Genomic DNA, 21459 nt, shown 5'->3' with positions numbered 1-21459 from the left:
CTAATGTACATATTCATTTTACAAATAGTAAGAACCTTAAACCATTTGCTATAGTTGACTCTCTCGACTAGCGATCAACTTCAAATCTCAACGTTATCCGAGTATCTAAATATTACCCCGCAGCAACCTAGACGCACCATTTTTGGCCACCTTTGTGTAATTATTTACTTGTCTCTTGTAATAGCAAGAAACGCCATACCCCGAACCCACCTGTCTCTCTGCCACGAAATGGCAATAAAAAATAGTTACATCATAAATCGTAGATCGGATTTCGCGTTCAGTCACTGACAACGATTTCGCACAACACGTGTTCGTGATTCGCGGATCCTCTCCGCTCAATTCATTCATTTTCATTGTGCCACTTGCTGACGGAAAACTTCGGTTAGACATGCGAGTCAGAATTTTTTGAATAGAGAAAATCGAACACGTGTAATAATTTTGGCGTATTTTCTTTCAATCACAGACTCGACAAACGACGAGTATTATATCCATTATTATTTCACCGTAAACCCGAGACAAGAAACTCAATTCAATAGTCATATACTTGTGCGATATGTAGTGTATTCATCACTTAGATTATTAGTTGCTGCTTTCGTTGCTCCCGCGCGAGCGGCCAACGAGCTGAAAGCTTTGTGGATTTTATTACCTATTGCATATTGGTATCCCCCTTATCATGGTCAATCGCTATAAGTTTTTTAGCTCGTTCATTTGATTTGATAGCCCCGTGGTCAACAGTTGATGCTTCCTAGACTCTCAGATTTTTCTCTGCGGTATAAGCTGCGGTATAACTTTTGGTCAAACATAACCTCTGACTCGCCGCATTAACCGCGAAATCCAATTACAAAAATCCATTTATCTATGTGAGGGATGTCAGTTTTTAGGATTCTGAGATCACTGCGATACGCGAGGTTCGTTTCATTCCATCTACAGACATTTTCCTAGGTTCTCTAGTCTTAACCTCAAATTGGTTTCTCAACAGTATTCATCGCGATGCTCCGGCATACCGTGGTCGTTTTCAAACGGAGATGTGTTTAGCAAAGTTTCGTCGGAAAGAAATTCGGAATTATGCGTCTAATCCTAGTCCAACAAGTAGCCAGGTAAGCATGTGGCATTCGTTTGTCAAACGGCGGAAATGGATTATCCCAGTTGGAGTTGGAATATCGTTGCTAGCAGTTCTGCAATGGAAACTATTTTCAAGGCATTCTCATGCTGAAAAAGATCGCGGCACGCCTGGACCAATTAATGGAATTGTGGTAATGATTCGCCAGTGAATTTTATTTTGTGAGTTGTAAGGTCTCTATACTGGAAAAAATCCTAAATTCTAAGAAATCTGCTGAGTTTGTATTCTTGAGTCTCCGGGCAAGATTGAATTGTATATGGAAGTTTAACTAACTGATTCAGAGCCTTGTCTTTTATTAATATAACTTTTCCTTTGGTAGGTAAAATGTTATTGTTGCCTACCATTGAGGATAACAAGTAGATTGTGGGGCTGGCTTGCTAGCATAGAGGTACCACTAATTTTCAGGCCAACTTTCTACGGCTTGTATGCAAAGGCATTCCGTGCTAATCTTGAAGAAATCGATTTGGATCTTACCACGTTTCCTAATTTAGTCGAATTTTTCGTCAGACCTCTTAAAGATGGTGTACGGCCTATCGCTCAAAATGTTGATATAGTAAGTATACAAGGTTTGTTTAATAGTTTGACAAAAATCGTAAAGATTCAAATGAGGAGTATTCAACAATTGATCGCAAATTCATCATTTGCATAGTCGACACTATGAATTCTGATGATTAAATAAATAAATATAGGTATCACCCGCGGACGGCAAGGTACTGCACTACGGACCTGTGACTTCTTGCCGAGTGGAACAAGTCAAGGGAGTGACTTATAGCCTTGATCATTTTCTTGGAGATCCAGACTGGCCGCGAACCAACCCTAGCCTAGAAAATATTGAAGATAAGGACTGCAAGTATCTCAGATCGCTACTGAAAAATCCCGAGAATCATCTGTACCAGTTGATTATATACCTGGCGCCTGGAGATTACCATCGATTTCACAGTCCAACTGATTGGCAGATACGATTTCGCAGACATTTCCAAGGTCAATTCATTTCTAGATATACCACCAGAAAAATATTGCATTCATTAAAAAATGTCTATCGTATCCATGATATAATTCATACTTGATTTTTAGGCAAATTATTGAGTGTCAATCCACTGATTGCTGGTTGGCTGCCAGACCTTTTTACCCTAAATGAACGTGTTGTATATATCGGCGAATGGGCTGGTGGCTTTATGTCCTATGCAGCAGTTGGAGCTACTAATGTTGGCTCCATAAAAGTTTACTGTGATCTAGCTTTAGCTACAAATGCAAAAAAATGGCCAAAAGAAAAACGATATGACGATGCCAGTCTGGGCTGCACCAACATCTCTAAGGGTCAGATGTTCGGTGAATTCAGAATGGGATCCACGATAGTATTATTATTCGAAGCGCCGCCAGATTTTCATTTTTCGTTACAGTGTGGACAGACCATAAAAGTAGGTCAGCCATTAAGGAGAATTAATCGAACGCCTGACAAATGACTGCCTTCTTCTATGTAACGAAATGAAATATTACATAATTATGCACGTAGGACAATCCAATACATAAAATTCAGGTCAAGTTCAGTATTGATTTTTGTCCGTGTTTGCAATGCTATGCAGTTGAAACTTTTAAAGAATTTTTATCATGATCTATGTAATTACTAATTACTTTTCACACTGTACTGTAATATTTCAGTATAACTGTATATATGATAATATGATAATGATAATTCGTACATTTCTCATGTAAAAATAAAAAAATAACAATTTTTAAAGATAAATGACGTTGTATTTACCGATCCCTTGGTAGCTAAGTTAGTACAGTTCGAACCCTGATGCAGTAGCTTCGGATTGTGACATTGCCGGCACGAGGTAAGCTGATTTGCGAGACTTCCGGGCACCAGATAGCAGTAGCTGTACATCATCCCCGGTTCCCGGGCGTGAGCAATTCTCAAGGCTAATTCGGCCTTGTGGAGGGTATCCAGGGTTGAAAACGTCCCGGAGGCTGGGTGAGATGTGCCGTATACACCCCCTGGGAAATTCTGCTTTTTGGTGATGAAAAAATGAAAATAGTGTTTCAGTATTAATAATTCAACGCGTTATCAAATATTTAACAATACATGTGGACCAATAACAAATTATAACATATCAATCAAAATACATAATATATTATAATAACAATCGAAGTATATTTTGAAAGAAAAGAAACAGAGAGCAGAATAGTAAAGGATATTATTTTATCAATGTACATACGTACTACGCGTGGTAAAGTATTCATTCTACATGCACTTTACGCATAATTATATACTTATTGTTAGGTAGATGTATTTGGATCGTTCAATGCGGGATGAAGTACAAGGTAAATTTAGACGAGTTTTTACTTGGTAGTGTTTGGCAATTTTTAAATATCCACTGAAGTTGGCAAATGTATCGTTGAAAAATTTTTAATTTACGTATATAGACGGAATTGAATAACTGATGAAATCATAAATGATTACAGGAATCAATTATTGACTGCTGGTATAATAGATTAATTATACCTATGTATATTTTACGGCCGTGCACAAAAAATTATAATACATTGACACATCCGTAATTGTTATTCTACATGCTGAAATAAAAATAGACTCTGATAGAACGAACTTTTGGAAGCTTTGAAGATATTTCGAACGGGTCAAAACCACAGCAAATAATTGTGATTCATTTCTCGCATGTGTGTTTTTGAAATGTTTAAATACAACGGATTTTATCAGTCTACCCTGTACATTATGCAGATGACATCAGTTTTTAGGTATGAAAAATAGGGGAATAGATCGTAGATTACCTTCAAACATATATATTTTGTTTCCTACCGTAAAACTGCTACGCAATCCATCATATATGGATTATTGAAGTCTTCAGGTCGTTTTGAAGAGTTGCACTATGTCATTACTGATTTATAGTGAAGTTGAAGTGGAAATATATTCCCACTATGTAAAACTTATGCCTTAGATTCCACAGATTAATTTGCAATGGTACAACATAATAATGGCATCATCAATCGTAGCTTGGGTGCAAATTGAAAGGCTATTTGCAATGCCGATATTCATCTAAAGTGAGAGATAATCATAATTGTAGCACTTTCCAATAACTGGTAGGGGTTAGAGTTTAATATAATGAATACATCGAGTGAAAAATATAACGATAATACCAAAAATTGTTATTTCTACAGTGGTGTGCTATGACAGATATGTGAACTGATGATAAAGGATGAAAATTGAAGAACGGAGTTGTTTGATTGGATTTCAAACGAGTCAGTTAGTTTTTTTTGGGATCTGTATTCAGACGAGTTTTTGTAAGACGATCCAGGCCGAGCCGCTCGTGTCACTTTCCGTAACACCTACAACCAGAGTTGGTCAAACGGCCTTCATTACAGGTAATTTAATTCCCAATCTTTTTTTATCCCTTACATTAAATTATCTCAACCGCTCTTTGGGCACGCTATGAACTACTCTGTCTGTTTTAATGTAGATAGGAAGCCCATTCGTTACTATTTCTGACATAATCCTTATGACAGTGTGTGTTCATACCTATTATAACAATGTCTCCTCGATTTAATGTCCGGTACCAATAAGTGTCGACGCGCATTAACGTAAATCTACCGGGTGTATTAATTCTGATCAACTTCGTCATCTAATTGTTAGTCTACCTGTTGAACCTTGAAATCTCGTTAGATCTGCACTAGAAGCAAGCACGCTCAAGCCTACAGCGCGCATTTTTATGAGATTCTTTATGACTGAGGGCATGAGAGAAATGAATTAGGCAATACACATTTGCAAACGGAATCGTGATGGACTTTATATTTTAGCGGGAATTGAATTATCCGATATTGTTTTTCTGTGTTGCATGTGTGTTATTTTTTTCGTGACACTGCTAGGATAAAACAGTATCCGATGAACATGGTGAGATAAAATATAATTAATCAATCACCTAGAATGGCGTTGGGTATCCGACGAACGGTTCAATACCGTTGGCACATGGAATCCCGGGCCACGACTCGATCACGTTTTCTTCTCGTACAAAGGGGACCAGTGGCTTTACGGCGGGCATATCAACGCCAAAAATTATTACGATCTCTGGCTTGCAAGCGGCAACGAACCGTGGACGAGAATACCTCTGCCTTCCGGCCTGATTCAAGCTGGACCACCGAAAAGACCTGCTCTCTGTGTCGTCGATGGGACCCTGGCTCTGTATCCCCTCGCAGGAGATACCGTGTGGCTTTTAGACGTGAAAGATAACGTGTGGACGGCTTTTGTCTGTTTCGGGAGTTCCGTCATCGTGGCAAATGGAACTGCAAAGAACTACTGTCCAGGTATTGGCTGCTGTTAATTGGCCTAGACATGAGTCAAGTCAACGTCGTTTCACATATTACTACACTACGTCATATTACTTACACATATTAAATATTAGCTTAAAAAAAAAATCTAACTACATCGATATTACTCCCGTCCTAATTTTTGGTATTCTATTTCCGTCCAGGTAATCCAGGTCGGAACGCTATATCGTGGTGCGACGCTCAGGAAGGACGCCTTTCCGTCTATTCCGGAAACGTGACTTGGTCTTTCAGTCTGTCCCCACCGCACTGGTTGAGCCACGTTATTTCCGAGCCCGATGCTTCGCGTTTGTCCCGATGTTCTCCATCGTTGCAAGCGGGATTGGCAGAGAGTGACAAGGCGGGTTTATATCTGCTTTGCGAGGAGGACGATTTCGGTACCAGGAAGGTGCTGAGGCTCAAGGTCAAGCGGAAGGGTGTCCAGCTCGACGATCTGGGGAGCCTGTCTCTTATTCCCGGCAACGTGTCCAACCTGGGAATGACAATCGCTCATTGCGACGAAATTGTCGCCCTCGTTCTTGCCCAGGAAGACAATCTTCCGGTTTGGGTGATTGACAACGAAACCGGATGTCTCGTGAAGACCGGAAACTCCTGGGTGGGATACGCGCTCAAATGGTATGAGGACGCCCATTTACTTTGATCTATGGATATTAAAATTTCAACACCAATACAAGCTTCATTCGTATTTTCAGGCTGCAGATATATTCAGCGGTTGATTACACGCTAACTTGTGCAGGAAATACGTACAAACTGAGAAACCCTCGAGTGCAACCCGAGTCATTGGCGGAATCTGGAAAGAAAACAAAGTACTGGCCAAATAGGAGGGGTAGTTTTCAGATGAGCTTAATAGAGCTGGGCGAACTCATAAAGGTCGATCAGGACGGCCTCCACCTCTACCATAATCGAACCGCGACCGAGGCCTTGGTGTTCTTTGCGTTGAGCCTGCTAATGTTCCTAACTTTCGGAGTTGCATGGTTCTTCAAACGGTGAGTCTAGTGTTTCCAGACTTTGGTATGCGTACATTCATTAATCAATTTCTGAAAATGGCCGCGCACTTTTCACCCATAATCACGTAAATTATTCAACAGTGGAGCGAGTTGTACACAGCACAGACATACACACACGCCCGCCTTAGCCTGGCTCAATATCTGACCTTTTAACAAGTCTCTCAACATTCTTATTTTTCTCCTTTCTACATATACGATTGTTTTCACCCGGCAGGTGCGTGACCATGCCAACAGCTCCAAGAGGGTGGCCCGGAAGTTGGGGAAGGTCGGCAGTTTCGGTGGTTGCCGGTGATTGCACACCGACCGCACGCTATACCCCCATACCTCGTGGAGAAATTGGATTGATTACTTGACCGCGGTTCACAGGATCCGTGCTCAGAATTTCCCGCATGCCTATGTAGGTACACCGTACAGCTTCGGTGTCGTTATACGTATCACTCAATGAATCGTTCTAGTTTTTCTTCATGAATATGGAGTAGATGTTATACCTTTCCCAGTTTGACCATGGTGGAGTTTGATCGCTCTGAATGACCAGAAATACTACACTTCAGTTTTCACGGCCACATTTTACTCGTACGCAATTCTAGACAATGCAGATACATATCACTATAATATGTCAATATCAGAACTGCATAAAACGGCCTATTTCATACTGTCTTAATGGGTTACAGAAATTAGTTTGTCATTCTTTTACCGATTATAGGCAGCGGTGGAAATTTTAACAGAACCGAATATCGTTCGGCGCTGCGAATTAATAAAATGATGAAATCACTCTGAAAATATTGTGTTCTTAAACTTGTCTACGTCATGTGTTGAAATATAAAATCAATTCGATATCGACATTGATTATTACAGTAAAAGATTATCAATTTATAAGTAACAGCGAATTAGCTGTAACAATTATATATTGAACTGAAAATTGGGTTTTGTGAAACTTTCTTGCTCAGATACGTCAATCTCATTTATGCAGTTGCGTGCTAATGAAAAGTTTGGAGCTTTCGGCAGTGAAAAATAGAGAACTGATATCGACGTACATAAGTAGGTATCACATTTCTCTACATGTGTCAATAATATACAAGCCCGTATGTACGGTTGTCGATGGAGATAAGATAAATATACTGTGACTGTGTCCAAGTCGCGGATAGGTATAAGGGTTTATTGGAAATCGATAAATATGCAATTTGCAAAACTTTTTCACTGTACATCGGATCATGTCTTACTGGAAGTACGCGAAGCGATTCAATAATAAATGGCGGAGAAGATAGTCCGGAGGGATACCGGTGGTGCCATCGATGGAAATACAACCTTCACTTTTATTATCTGACTTTATAAATATAAGATTACTGCTCTAGTTTTTTTAGCAGACTAGCACTCACATGAGATTTTATATAGTCCGTACATATTGTAATAGAGTTGAAAGCAGCCACGACGACACCCTCCAATTCCTTAACAGTATTCTTCTTTCTCCGCGGCTTCGTGATAAAATTGCTTCTGTAGAATTCAAGTAGCGGACGCAATTTCATTCGACCGCTAAAACGACGTTTCGTAATTGCACCAGCAACGAGAGTTCTATTATATAAATTTCTACAGAGTTTCGCAAGGGAGTACAGCGCAGTTTCCATTTTCGCGCATAACTTTGAGATCAACTTTCGGGGTAGTTCTTACCCTGTAAACGGCCGAATCAGCAGACAAAAAAATATGCATCCAATGTTTTTTGATGTACGATAGCACAGAGAATGGTGAAAATCCGTCATGTCCGTGTCAGTTAATTTTTTTGTAAGAAATTGCATTCTGCGATTGCCATTTTCAATGCTCCGATGTGATTCTTATTAGTATCGATCTTGAAATTTCAGCATATATTGAAATCCGTCAGTCGCTGGTAAAATTCTTCCTGCAAGTTCCTCGCCTCCGGCGCGTCCTTCAAACAGCATCATCATTAAGCCCGATGAGCCGGGTTCTGCTTTGAAGTTGGTGCTTGCAGAAATCACCCTGTATCCATAGAGGTATAGCGGAAGCGTAGAAGAAGCCCCGAAGCGGCACTGGTCGCTGGCACCTGGTGAGGACGTCACGTCAAATCATCGGTCTCAATTCAGTGTTGTGACCGTAGCGTGCGAAGAATGTTACTTATACAGTCTGTATCGGTGCTTGTTGGCATTGTATTGATCTAGCTCTCCCCCTGAGCAGGTCTAGCGTGTATCGGGAAGCTGGTGGACTGACTTGTTGCTGCGTGGCGGTCACTCGTGGTGTAACTCGGCTCAGATTCTTTGGATCAGGAGCAACTACGATTTCAATCTTCACCAAACTACCATCTCCGTCCGTTATTTGGTATATATCACCCTGAAACATGATTATAATGTAACTGCAGAAATAGACGCGGCCTTTTGGCACGCTATATTGCGGCACGTTACGAGAAGGGTGAATGCTTTGTAGGAGTTTTTGGAACACGCATCGCATGCGAAGGCCGAGGATTATATACCTATGCTATCGTTGCGCGGATCCTCATCATCCGCAGGCGACGTGTATTTCAGCTCCCTTTCCCGCACCAAGAAATTACGGCTATTGTGACGAAAATTTGCAAACAAATAGGTTTATTTTCATAATTCTATGCTTCGGACGGGTTTCATACGACGCGGGAAGCGAGGACGCGAAACTAATAAGGCAGTCGAATCACGTCTTTACGTAACATCGTTGTCATTCAAAAAAACGTTCGTATGTTATATACCCAAACCTTGGAAAGAATTCCATAGGTATCAAATGATGGTAACAACTCACGACAAAAAAAATGGTTCGTGCAATCTTATTCATTACCACGGTAGATCATCAGCGTCTTTCCAGGTATGAAGAAATACCGTCGAAATTTGGTATGTATACCGTTCGATCACGCCACTTTGAAAGGGTCCAGCGATATTCATACATTTTATTATCTCGTTTTTCTTACAATTTCTGTAGGTAAACCTGAAAAGTTTTCGACGATGTACCGATTAATGACCTTAGCAACTTTATACGTCCATCGAACAAGATCATGATTTCTTTGCAATGACGACTGTTTAAGAGACTGCGGTGAATCTGCGAAGTGAATGCCGAGAAATCATTGGTTTCGTCGAAGAGTTGTAACTTTTAGGTACTTAATCTCTAAATGCAAATCGATATAATTTTTATCACAAGGGTGAAAATTACCCTGTACGTGCCGCTAGAAAGGCTTTCAAGGTCGGCGATGAGTTGCGTGGAGTTCGTCCACGTTCGTCGTAAGTAACCGGGGCGTCGTGGGCCTTGGCACCAATGAGAGAGTCAGCAGGATCGAGGTTCGCGCCCGACTAGAGAAACCACACCGCGGGTCACTCAGTAAGCGTCGCGACGTCCGCGGCGTTGGGTGCACGTGTAACAATCGGGGGCTGACGAAGTGCTGAAATGGGGCCAGATGGGGGGTGGTGGACATTTTCGGGTGACATTGTCAATAAGAAGAGAACCCGGCGCCGGTCCAGTGTTTTGCAAAATGGAGACGTCAGCGAGATTCCGCCAGTTGAAAACCGTCAAGCTGAGCTGTGAGGCGACCTACAGGCTAGACATCAGTTTCAAGCCACCGCAACTATTGCAGTGGGTAACAACGTCATTCTCAAACTATTATCATACACAGCTATTTCCTATGGTTCAACGCTTCGAGCGGAATTTACCTCTGCGTGCGACGTAAAGCGATAAATTGCATCAGCTGCACAAATTTATGGTATAATATAATGATAATTCGTTCGGCCAGCTTCGCTGATGTGTAAAACGGTCCAGTTAGCAATTATTTATACCTAGGTCAGACTAGCTGAGATTTATTTTCACCGCGGTCGATTCCGTATAATTGATTGCCGTACAGTTTACATTACTTTTCCTCGTACTTACGATTTGTATACACGTTATATGTATTGTATACAGGCTACGAACACGCTTCGGTGGCATGAACGACAATCGACTTAAAATTAGGCTTCACCAGCAGCTGTATGCAGCCACTGTTTACTGCGTGATGGTCTCTGTTCAAGGGAGAGAAGAGATACCCGTCGCCGCCGGTTGACACGTGGTTTATTTTTTTTAAGCTTTGCCGCACGACTCCGCAGCGGAAGATATACAAGACTGTGTTTTCAGAGGACGGCAGATTAATTCCCGGATTTTTCACTCTACCCCCTTGCAGTGATATAATACCAGTGTTGGGTTACGCAACAGAGATGATTAGAAAACATGAAACCTCTAATCAACGTTGTAACATAGAAAAAAACGAAAAACTTATCACCTCGTTCTGAATTGACGGTTTTTACGGTTCTGCAGGCGATTACTATCTGCATAATAGATTGCCTGTAGAAAATCGGTTACCGTGGTTCTTTTCTATTTTCTATTCTCTATTTCGTAACTAGTTTCGCATACATAGTTTTCGTTTCTACACAGGGTGTTTCTACACTCGATGGAAAACGCGGTTCTATCTTTGACACGGCAAAAGTGGCTGACCAAACGGACCGACGCTACTTTGTCCGTCTGACACAGTCTCTATTACTACTGCGTCTGATCACGAGTCTCCACATCTACTGCGTCTGGTCGATTTTCCTTTTCTCTTAGCGTTTCTATCATCTGTCGCTGCACACGTACGCTTCTGGTACTGGAAATATAATTGCAAATGATAAGATGTTCAATTATAGAAATGCGAGATGACTTCACACGCCTTATTAGATTCAAATACCGTATTTTCTTAATGCATCTGTTGGTCTTCCGGCGAGCGGAAAGCGTTTCTGAAGTTTTCAATCAATCGATGACAATGAAGCACCGTTCGTGTTGTGTACATGTACCGTTTTACTTTAATGTTTGCATTACCCTGTGCCAATTCCAACCTTAATCTATATCGGTATAACGATCCGGGAGTTGTATATGTGCAGCTTATTGCTGGAAATGTTCGGAAGTTGACGCGGGCTGATCGATTTTCGGGTAATTTGAACTGAAATACTTATACTCAATCAAATTTACAATTTCCGTGTACTGAATTTGTTAGTAATCTCATTCGTAAGAGTGGATTTTACGTACCAATATCCTTCAACCTCGACAGACACAAAAGGTAACAAAAACTAGTTTGCATAATATAATATACATAATATACTTGTAATAATATTGTAAGGGAGAATTTTGTTTGATAACGGAGTGACGCGCGTAGCACGAAGCTATACGTGAATATTATATATACGCAATAGCGTACGAAGCAGCAAACGGCATATAGATGGAACGATAAACAGTCTTAACAGAGAGATTCGCTACAGCTCATCGGGAGATTTAATCCTACCCCGTCAGTTTATTATAAAAGAACCTATTATAATTTATTACAATTGAGGGAGTTTGATTGGCATTAGATTAGATTTCAATTATCACAGTATTGACTGTACCAAATAATACCTTCAATCCTCTCGTTATTACTATCACTGCACTACATTTTTGACAGCGGTCGAATTTTTCGCAATAGATATAAAAAAAATGTAGAATTTCGTAACCAAACTTACAAGAATACGTGTACCGCTAGGTTCTATTGTCATCTTGTTTAAAAAACAATGTCTAAAGCACTGCAAGCTAACAATAAGTCGACCTGAAATGTTGAATGTCAGGACGTGAGCTATTCTGGGATAACAAATAAAACCGAGGGTATCAACATTTTTTATACATCTACGTATAGTTGCGGTTATAAAAGTTGTAATTATAGATAACTGTAGCTTAGTGATTTAGAATGCAATCGTCCATTATGTAACATAAGATTTTCCAACGTTACAATTATTAAATAATACGCTTGCTTGTACCATCGCACAGGCTTGGGGCGTTTGCACAAATATTAGGTCAGCACATTTTTATCAATTTCTGGAAAACCCTTCACCTTTGGGATCAGCTCCATGGGCTTACCATTCCCTCGCCTCAGCAGTAAAATACTGCAACCATAATGTATCCCACCCATGTTCGGCCAGAGTTAGAGATCAATAATATTACAGGTGTATAGAAGTACAGTATATACTCCGAACTCTGACCAGATAATTTATTATTAAATAAATCGAATATTGTCTACTAATCAAGCAATTGAGTAGCATACAATACATTCGAGTATGAGAAAAATAATAAAGATATCAGTTTGGTTTCGGTATGGTTTGTGGGAAATTAACGTACGTTGGCAGATCACTTCTCCTGCATCCTTGTTTTAGGAACAGAATTAACATTTGCTTATAAGATTTTCCACACAAGACTCTCAAGTCTCCCCTTTAAGGCACGAAATGGCATCGTTTCGACGAAATCGCAGTAGTAAATACGTAGAATTCATGCCATTTATTTATTTCTGCATCGAATGAAAATGTATTCAAGTGCTTTTGATCAGAATTGCGTACAGAATCGGACTGTTAAGCTCTTTTTTGCGTTTGAGATACGTGGGCTTCGATATTTGGAGATATATAACGTCAACGTCGAAATCGACCAGGGCACCCCTTTGAGTAGGTTGTTCTGAAATCGCGCAATTTTACCCTTTCTATTGTATACGCGCCTTGGCCATACAAGCGCGAAGACGAAAAAGATCATAAAACGAGACGAAGGCTGCCGCGTATCCAATCAGGCTTTCAATCAGTATATGTTTACTTAGGCTCAGATTGCACTTTTCGTAAATATATTGAGCTACGCATTACACGTGTACGCAACATCCTGTAAATAGTTCGTTGGAAAAGAATTTCATAGTTCTTTTATCAATTAGTTCCAACAATATACAGCAAGTGATTGTTGATTAGGCATTTCAATCCGTACAGTTTTGATAAAACTTTGTCATTAAAGCTTTATCGTGATCGCATATAAGATGGAAACAGAAAAAAGAAATACCATGTTATAAAAATTTCAGAACACTCACAATCGGTGGAAAGCAAATCGAAGCAGTTGAAAGAGCCAGAGATGGTACAGCTTGCGCTTACAGCGCGTATCACAATACCGAAGGGATCGTCGCCAGCAACAGAGGACAACGTGAGGAACTGCAAATTGCAATGAGAGTATTAGGATCCGGTTACCTGACGACATGCTTGCAGATAAAATACTACCGGGCGGATGATCAGAGCCATTGCGAGTGGGGCTCGCGTCTCCATTGCATAGAACTGGATTGCTCCAGCGTTGAAGGAAGATTGGTAACGGTTGACAGGGAGACCTACAGAAAATTGGGCATCGATTCTTAGCATTCTGGGGAAAAATGGATTTTCACGCAATTGTCTATTGTCCGCTAAATTATTACCTTAAACTCGCGATTTAATTGCTCATGTACTATTGCGGGCTGTGCTCTATTTATAAATTAGGTAAATCGTACAGATGAAATATATACATACATGCATACATATATATATATATAATTATTATAATAATGTACACGGATATCATAGACATTTGTATATTACATCACGTTATTTGAATTATTTTAACCTGCCGTTGCAGCATTAAATTATTACTCAAGAGTCTTAGCTTTAATTTTGTTTCGCGGAAAAAATCGCTCAATAAGTGCGGTAAGTGCTAAAACTGATTGCATAGCCGAGATGAAATTGAAAGCGTGTCAACGGTGGTTCGATTGATTTTCTGTCGGTAGTTCGAATATTTTGAACACCTTTTTCGTAGCTGGACAGTGAAATTCACACCGAATATTCAAATTTGTAAAAGAACAAATTACTTCTGCGCCAAAGAATTGAAGAATATACGTACCTCTTCGTTTTCGATAATTCATTTCGAGTCATTCACTTTTAAGGGGAATATCAATACCCAGAGTACCGTTAAATTTTCTCTGCAATTTTCAGACTTACTTAACGTCGGCAATGCGCAAGACATCGCCATAACATCCATAAATGATCGTAACTATAAAACATGCAACTCCACTACTTTGTACCATTACGCGTAGATCATCAAAACATCGGGAAAAGCCGTATTCCTTAGAAGCGTGACGTAATATACGAATGGTCTCTGATATGAGCCACTTTGATGATAAGCCACATGAAAATCGGATGAATTCTTATTTTTTAGTTAGCAAGAAATATATGGGAGAGAGGGAAATTCCCCTAAGGATTTGCCAAGTTAACTACTAACCACAATGAAAATGTTACTCAAGATATGCCGGCAAATTGACCTCGACATTGAATATACTGTACCGTTTACTTCTTACTCATTATTTTCGACATACGCAAACTCGGAAGACTAATTCTAAGAAGCGAACTAGCGAAGCAACACCATAATTCAATCTATACATGATTCGTTGCAAAAATGACCTCACATACATACTCTATACATATATTGGCGCAAAAATTTAAAGCTGGAATATATATATCATAGATTTTAGATAAAGATTTTTTGTCGAGTGAATTTTTATGCTTTCAAGTTTCAACCAATGCGTTGCTGCACCAAAAGTGTAATACAAGTTTGTCTCATTACTGAAAAATAATACGCGTTGGGACTCGATCATATTGAACTTAGCAGACAAACGGCAAGCGCTAAAACTACGTATAAATACGTATGTGTTGCGAGTAAACCTGCCCGGTGAAGTCTGATGCATTATGTAAAGAAGCAAGAGTAAATATTTATTTGTGCATATATGCAAGAGATTTCTAATCCGAACCAACGTGCTTTAAGAAATATTTCGAATTGATTCTTGACACCAAACTGAAATCGTATAATTAGTATAAAGCAACTGACACATTGGCACTTGGACTTTGTACAGAATTGTAAAGTGTTTTTAGAAAGAGGTGATGAAAATCGTATAGACAGGATGAAATTATTACCTGGTAAAATGACCGTTGATGTAGATGTGAAAAAATAATTACGGTAGCCTGCACAGTTATTATCAGTAGAAGGGAAGAGAATTTCTGCGTGTATACTGAACATATCTTATACATATAACTACTAACAGAGAAATTTTTCACACTACAATTTCGCGGATCAGTAATGTGTACTTGCATAGGATCAGTATAGTCAATGAACAACGACCAACTAGTGCCTCTACGCTTACTATTATTACTCAAATTTGTATGATCATTATTGTCTATTTAAACTAACACATTTTACATTTACCAATTATACAATAACTGGAGAATATAATGTACGTTGAAAATAATAATAATAATAATAATAATACTGTATAACACAAAATCCAGTGCTTATTTCGTGTATGTTCATTTTGAGTTCGATAAATTTGGTAACGGGAGTGACAAAGGAGCTAGAGACCAGTAATACTATCGTAAAGTTTAACATATGTGATATTTTATTACACTATAATCTCAGTAAATACGTTGGAAAACGTATTTAATTTTATCAAAAACAGCAAAATAAAAATTTGCAACATTCTGGATGGGCTGACCTAAAATTAATATAAAAAATTATTTCATCCCTATCACGTTTATTATGTTTACGTACGTAGTATCGTTTGGAATTTATACTGAAGTAAACTTTATTAATTTAATATTCGGGCGGGATATAATTTAGCAGTTCTTTTTTCAATTCAATGTTTCCAAGTTTTTCAACTCTTGGTTTGAATTTCATAGATATTTTACTTTTATCTTCTTTTAAATTCATGGCAGTGTGGTGTAATGCAACAGTGTACATAACTGGGCACCATTCTCTACGCACTATACCCTTAGCCAAGGCTGTTAAATAACATTCGATCAACGAAATATCTTCTTCGACTGGATATAGATATTCTTGTAAGGGCATTGGTAACATTTCCAATGGCGTTCTGAGTGAGCGTAAAGCTCCGGCATGTTCAGACCATAATAATTTTCTGTAATGTACATCATGCCGCTGTGCTAATGGTACTAATAAAGTCATTCCAAATCCTTCGTTCCCATAGGATGTTGCAGAAAAATGTTCGCACAAAGTAGTAAACATATCTGTGAAAGAACTCAGTCCTGGAACTTCGGTATTGAAATTTAACTCTTTATAATACCTTTTTACAAGGCATGATATAGTCTTTGTCAACAATGGTGACACATTTTGATCCAAAAACAAAGTATCACATAAATATGCAAGTAATAATCTACTGTATCGCACACTAGGCGATAAATGTTCCACTAATTCGGGTAAAGTTAATTCTAGACTGAATATTATTGCAATAAGTCTACCATCATCTGCGCTACAATAGTATGTGACATGTTTGAAGCCGCAATAATCATAATCATTTCGACATTTCGAATATAAATCCACCAGTGGTAAGTACAGCCAGTCTTTTGGTAAAGCTGGTTGATCCCAGGAACCATTACATTTAATAAAATATTCATAGAGACGAACCAAATTTTCCGGAAGATCTAAATTAACTTCTATAACAGTCTGAGTAAACTTCAACTTATCCAGATCGTTAACGAGTAAAGCTACTTGCAATTTTTCTCGGGACAAAGCAGTCCGCACCATTTCTCTCGCATATAATGGAGCGTCAGCAGGTAAGGCTGATATCAATTTTATTGATAGTTTCCAAATACTTTCTCTCATTTCAGAATTCAATTCGTCTCCTAACAGGGTTCCACAGCGAACGATTTGGGTTACCAGGGATAATTCCATTCGTGTATACCATGACCGTTCTAGACTCCAATCAATTGATTCAAGTTTATTTATATATTTCTTGAACTGAGGTTGATTCAGAATTGTTTGAATTTCAGCCTTACAGAGTGATTTCGAAAGAACGCTGAGTACCGTTGCCAAAAATGGTATGCAACTATTGTACGAGACTGCGGGCAATAGCTGACCTTCATGTCCTAGGACTCCAAGGTTAGGAAGAGATGATGGATCACGTTCCGTAATTTGCACAAGGCCGCTAAGTAGGTTCGAGCTGGAACTGAATATAATTTAATTACATTTTGCACTTCAGACAGCATATTACGATTTTTGAAGGTGCCGATAAGAGGAAAAATAACTGCTCGATATAGTTACCACAGCGTAGAGAAGATATTGGATCCTTGGGAAATCAGCAATGGTTTCATGAGGGAAATATCTCCTGCTGACATTAGTGTCATTGCGACAAGTTTTGTGCTAGCCCACTAAAAGTGTATGATAGGAAAATTATAATTGAATGAGTCGTGAACCGAGATTTACCTAAATCCTAATTAGTATAACAATTTTTTAAAGATATTTACTGTCGGTGATGGAACAGTTGCCAATTGCGTACTCCATTTAGAGAGCAGTGTCGAAAGGTGCGATCTTAAAGAAGGTTCGAATCCAGCGACAGTTATCAGTGCAGCTGCATGTTCACATGCCAATTCAGATGCCGGTCCGATATCATGGTTGCTAAGTAAATTTTGCAATTGGGATAATATTGTGAATTGAGCACCACCAACGCTTTCCAATCCCACACCACGAAGTAACAACATTTTCCAGAGTCGAAGACTTTCGATGCATAAATTAATGCTGTGCTTTCTGAAAATGCATTATTTATAGTTTAAATTAAACTGTTTGTAGTTATAAAATGGTTTTGAATGTCATTTCTTACCCAGAGTGACCTGTAATGTATGATAGTAGGGAATTTAAAACCTTGTAGAAATACAAGTTTTCCGCAACTAATCTGCCACCGTAACAAACGAGAATTCGGCAAAAACGAATAGCGGCTAGTACTGGAACACCATACACATCATTCACTGCATCTTCTGAAACTGCAGGAAAATGGGTCACGAATGTTAAAAATAATTTGCTCAATGATGGTTCAAGTTAAATAAATACCTAAACGATCGGTTGTCAGTGGGATAAAATGCTGTGTGATAGTACCCAGTAGTTGTGGAGTACTAGCAATACTTACAGCAGCTTCGTGAGAATACCTTGCTAATCGAGCTAAGATTTCTAAGGCTGCTGTAACTCCAGGAGGCGGTGGTCTCATTTCACTAAGTATATATCTGAAAAGAAAAGAAAGAAAAACAAACTGTTCGGTTTCTGTATTCACTATGCATCATCAGAATATTCACTCTCTTCATTCATGTACTACGTTTAGTTGAATATGTATATTGATTATCTGAGCTCGGTCAAATGGTATTGGAAGCGAATGAAATTGTCTTATTTTAATCATCTTTATCTTCTGTCTATGATGAATGGTATGATAAGATTCGGCAGATATGTTTGAAATATATTGTACCATTACCTGATCCTCAGAATGATGTCTGATCTGAGAGCTGCAGCAACTGTATCAAGCTGGGCTAACTCATGATCTTGCAATATACTTATATTTTTGACATCAGTTGGTGGTACAGTAAGACAAGGCTCTTTGTAATCTCCAAGACCCATTAATCTGTCTAAGCATATTTCATCTGCCTCACTGAACAGGAACGACCTAAGTGCTTGCAAAGTTGCTGTAACAATAGCAACGGAAGAATCATCCAATGAAAATCTTAAAAGCAGGAAGATATTCCTCTCATTCAGTGTAGGTAATGGCGGAGGTTGCAGAGCCTGGTCATACCATCCTTTACGGCTCTTTTCCATGATATTTCCCAAAGTATTGAGAGCCATGCAACGTTGTTGCTGTGTTGAGGATCTACTCAACTGCAATAATTCTTGGAGAGAGTAACCTGGCCGTTCGGGCTCTTCTCCATGGTGATGGAGACCTTTGTCCACTGTCAGTTTTTCATCTGTAAATGGAAGCAGCATCCCTGCACCAGAATTAAAAGAAAAAACTGGGTTATTGTTTGACATGATTATACTTTATGCAGTGATTTTGTATAAGGTACAATTGCTGATATTTTTAGTAGAATTTTGAAGGTTTCTGCGTATGAATATAATATACAATTTTTTTTTTTTTTTTACCATTAAAGTCAAAACGTGCGTTGTACGGTTCTTCTGGCTGGGTAGTATTTGATGTTGCAGGCATTTCTTCCATCCATTTCAACTTTTCTGATTCTATCCTGTCCATGTGAAGCCAGCCCTTCTCTTCCACTTGTTGAATAATTTCTGCCGATGGTTTTGGGATATTTGTATCGTCTTCCTCAGAAAAAACCTGTTCATGGTATTTACTTGCAGTTTCATATTGCTGGCCAAAAGAGGCCCCTGTGTCTGATTTACATGGTACAACTTCCATTTCTTCTTGCATACTACCTACAATTTCTTTGTCTTGTAATTTTTTCTGTTTTCTATTTTTTATGTATTCTATCGTCATAGGGTCTAGTGTTGAGTACAATATCATTTTCTCTTTCATAATTTCTTCTTTTGTCATATTATTAAGCCTTTGCAGATTAGCTGTATGAATTTCTGTTGCCCATGGTCCTTCAACTAATACACTATTATTTGTACTTGATAAGGTGTGTAATTCTGCATCCAAAGGATTTACCGTGTTGGATGGTTGTATGGATTTGTTAACTTGTTGTTGGAACAAGCTATTTGTGCTGTTTGGTACCTGCAAGGGGGAAAATTGTGAGTAAAGAAAATTGTCTAGTAAATTATCGACAACTTGATTTTCTGGTTAAGAAGATGATGTTTGTTTGAATTTACAATGAATAAAATTCAACAAAATAATACTGTATAATGTAAAAGAATTTCACCTCAACACGTAACATTTTCTCTGACACAAAAACCTTTGGAAAACCCGTTGCAGATGTATTCAAAGGCAAGGTATCGCAAGATTCTGTTTCAAAAACCTTTGCAAACTTCTTTTCTATGATATTTCCCAGAAGTATGTTGGACAGTAATGTTGTTGTATTCGATGCCGATTCAACAGTCGTTTGTACAACATTATCATGAATTGCTGCTTCAGAGACTTGAGTATTTAAAACATCACTGTTTGATTGCGATGTCGTTTTTTCTTTACCTTGATATCTGTTTCGTCTACATTCTGCAAAAACTGAGCTTGGCTTACGAACAGGATTTTCATGTGTCTGAATGATGGGCACTCTATTCTGCTGGCGAAGATTTATTACTTTTGCTGCTGGCTCGTGTTTGGACTTTAGAAACTCTTCTTGCATATGAAATAACTCCTCCTCTCCGTCACCGGGTTTTGGTCGTTTCAAAGAAACTGGCTCCATCGCATGTACTTATTGTTGGCTTATTCATTCATACATAGAAAAATTTGGCAACCAAATTGATTTTGGTGAATTAACAGTCTTGTGTTAATTGAGTCCAAAATAGCTAAAAAGCTCATTGAAGACTCCTGAGGAGTACTCAATGAGCTTTTCAGCTATTTTGGACTCAATTAACACGTTCCTACGTTGTGGCGTCGCAAGTAAACTCAAAATTATAGGTTAGTTTTGCAAGTTCCACATGTAGGGAGGTAATTCTGTCAACAGATGTGACAAACAGATTTCTTCGGAAGTCACAGCGGTCACAGCCAGTCACAGCCTAAATTACTGTCTATACCACTACTATCACAATCAATCACAGATTACATACCTATGTGTACGTATCTCTTCGTCTCTGCCTAAACATCAATTTTTTGTTGACAATGTCAGAGTACCACTTAAAAACACTGGCGTTACCCTCTGGTCAATATCCTGAGCTGCAGCCTAGACCACGTGAGAGCGTAGATTATAATCTTAGAAATCAGAATAAACGCCGAATAGAAACTTATTCAGTGCACCGTTCAGTTTCCACACTTTTACACTGAGTTCACACGTGAGATCATACTTCACAGAGCCTACACATGCACTTTTCATGTTGCCGATTCAATAAGGCACGGAGCCTAGATATAGGTATAAGGATTTACGAGGAATGGCAGCTCCATCTGACACGAAATAGGTTTCTGCACTGAATCTATGGATATTCTGGACGGTTGTGCGGGTCGGTAATACAGAGCATGCTTACCATAGCAAAGTGCCACTGTAGTGGTGAAAAGCTATGTACAACTGAAAATTGACTGCAAAACAATGATCATCAATTTACAAAAGTTCCAACGTCGCGTAAAATCAATGAAACACATAGACTGCCACTCTGTCATTAGCTTTAGTTTCGTGTTGGCCATGTCCACAAATGCAATGTGTTCTGAAAATTTCCCATTTATTTGAACAAGTGATTTATTCCTAACTACTAGAGAAATAATTC

The 21459-nt window shown here is 38.9% G+C and overlaps 4 protein-coding genes across 9 annotated transcripts; 3 read left to right on the top strand and 1 right to left on the bottom strand.

Annotated features, from left to right (window-relative positions):
- The first annotated feature begins 306 nt into the window (after positions 1-306).
- LOC124180202 (phosphatidylserine decarboxylase proenzyme, mitochondrial) lies at positions 307-2864 on the top strand. The gene is made up of 5 exons (XM_046565418.1): positions 307-908; positions 980-1253; positions 1440-1673; positions 1810-2101; positions 2195-2864. The coding sequence occupies exons 1-5, from the start codon at positions 868-870 to the stop codon at positions 2581-2583; spliced, it is 1230 nt and encodes a 409-aa protein (XP_046421374.1). The 5' UTR covers positions 307-867; the 3' UTR covers positions 2584-2864.
- Positions 2806-21391, bottom strand: LOC124180193 (RNA polymerase II-associated protein 1). 3 transcript variants are annotated; one of them, XM_046565378.1, is made up of 10 exons: positions 20621-21391; positions 19968-20523; positions 19237-19822; positions 18578-19082; positions 18166-18335; positions 17939-18098; positions 17586-17865; positions 17383-17489; positions 17199-17287; positions 2806-3125 (listed from the first exon to the last, which is right to left on the bottom strand). In XM_046565378.1, exons 2-10 carry the CDS (start codon positions 20445-20447, stop codon positions 2899-2901), a joined length of 2604 nt encoding a protein of 867 aa, XP_046421334.1. In that variant the 5' UTR covers positions 20448-20523; positions 20621-21391; the 3' UTR covers positions 2806-2898. The 3 variants fall into 3 exon arrangements, with proteins under 3 accessions (XP_046421334.1, XP_046421332.1, XP_046421333.1); XM_046565376.1 differs by lacking the exon at positions 2806-3125 and having other exon boundaries at positions 14830-17287; positions 20621-21381; XM_046565377.1 differs by lacking the exons at positions 2806-3125; positions 19968-20523 and having other exon boundaries at positions 14830-17287; positions 20812-21377.
- Positions 3060-7242, top strand: LOC124180198. Of its 2 annotated transcripts, none has more exons than XM_046565401.1 (6): positions 3060-3442; positions 4295-4498; positions 5057-5434; positions 5602-6070; positions 6148-6441; positions 6677-7242. In XM_046565401.1, exons 2-6 carry the CDS (start codon positions 4333-4335, stop codon positions 6813-6815), a joined length of 1446 nt encoding a protein of 481 aa, XP_046421357.1. In that variant the 5' UTR covers positions 3060-3442; positions 4295-4332; the 3' UTR covers positions 6816-7242. The 2 variants fall into 2 exon arrangements, with proteins under 2 accessions (XP_046421357.1, XP_046421359.1); XM_046565403.1 differs by lacking the exon at positions 3060-3442 and adding an exon at positions 3968-4177.
- Positions 9785-14756, top strand: LOC124180220 (CB1 cannabinoid receptor-interacting protein 1-like). 3 transcript variants are annotated; one of them, XM_046565447.1, is made up of 3 exons: positions 9785-10056; positions 13340-13616; positions 14494-14756. In XM_046565447.1, the coding sequence occupies exons 1-3, from the start codon at positions 9881-9883 to the stop codon at positions 14530-14532; spliced, it is 492 nt and encodes a 163-aa protein (XP_046421403.1). In that variant the 5' UTR covers positions 9785-9880; the 3' UTR covers positions 14533-14756. The 3 variants fall into 3 exon arrangements, 2 of the variants coding, with proteins under 2 accessions (XP_046421403.1, XP_046421402.1); XR_006870226.1 differs by having other exon boundaries at positions 9789-10056; positions 13340-13781; XM_046565446.1 differs by having other exon boundaries at positions 9789-10056; positions 13340-14756.
- Positions 21392-21459: the final 68 nt, after the last annotated feature.

The sequence above is a fragment of the Neodiprion fabricii genome, chromosome 4 (assembly GCF_021155785.1).
Source record: "Neodiprion fabricii isolate iyNeoFabr1 chromosome 4, iyNeoFabr1.1, whole genome shotgun sequence".
In the NCBI taxonomy this organism is placed as follows: Eukaryota; Metazoa; Arthropoda; class Insecta; order Hymenoptera; family Diprionidae; genus Neodiprion; species Neodiprion fabricii.
Note: the sequence above shows the minus strand (reverse complement) of the source record. Positions and strands in the feature narration are given on the sequence as shown.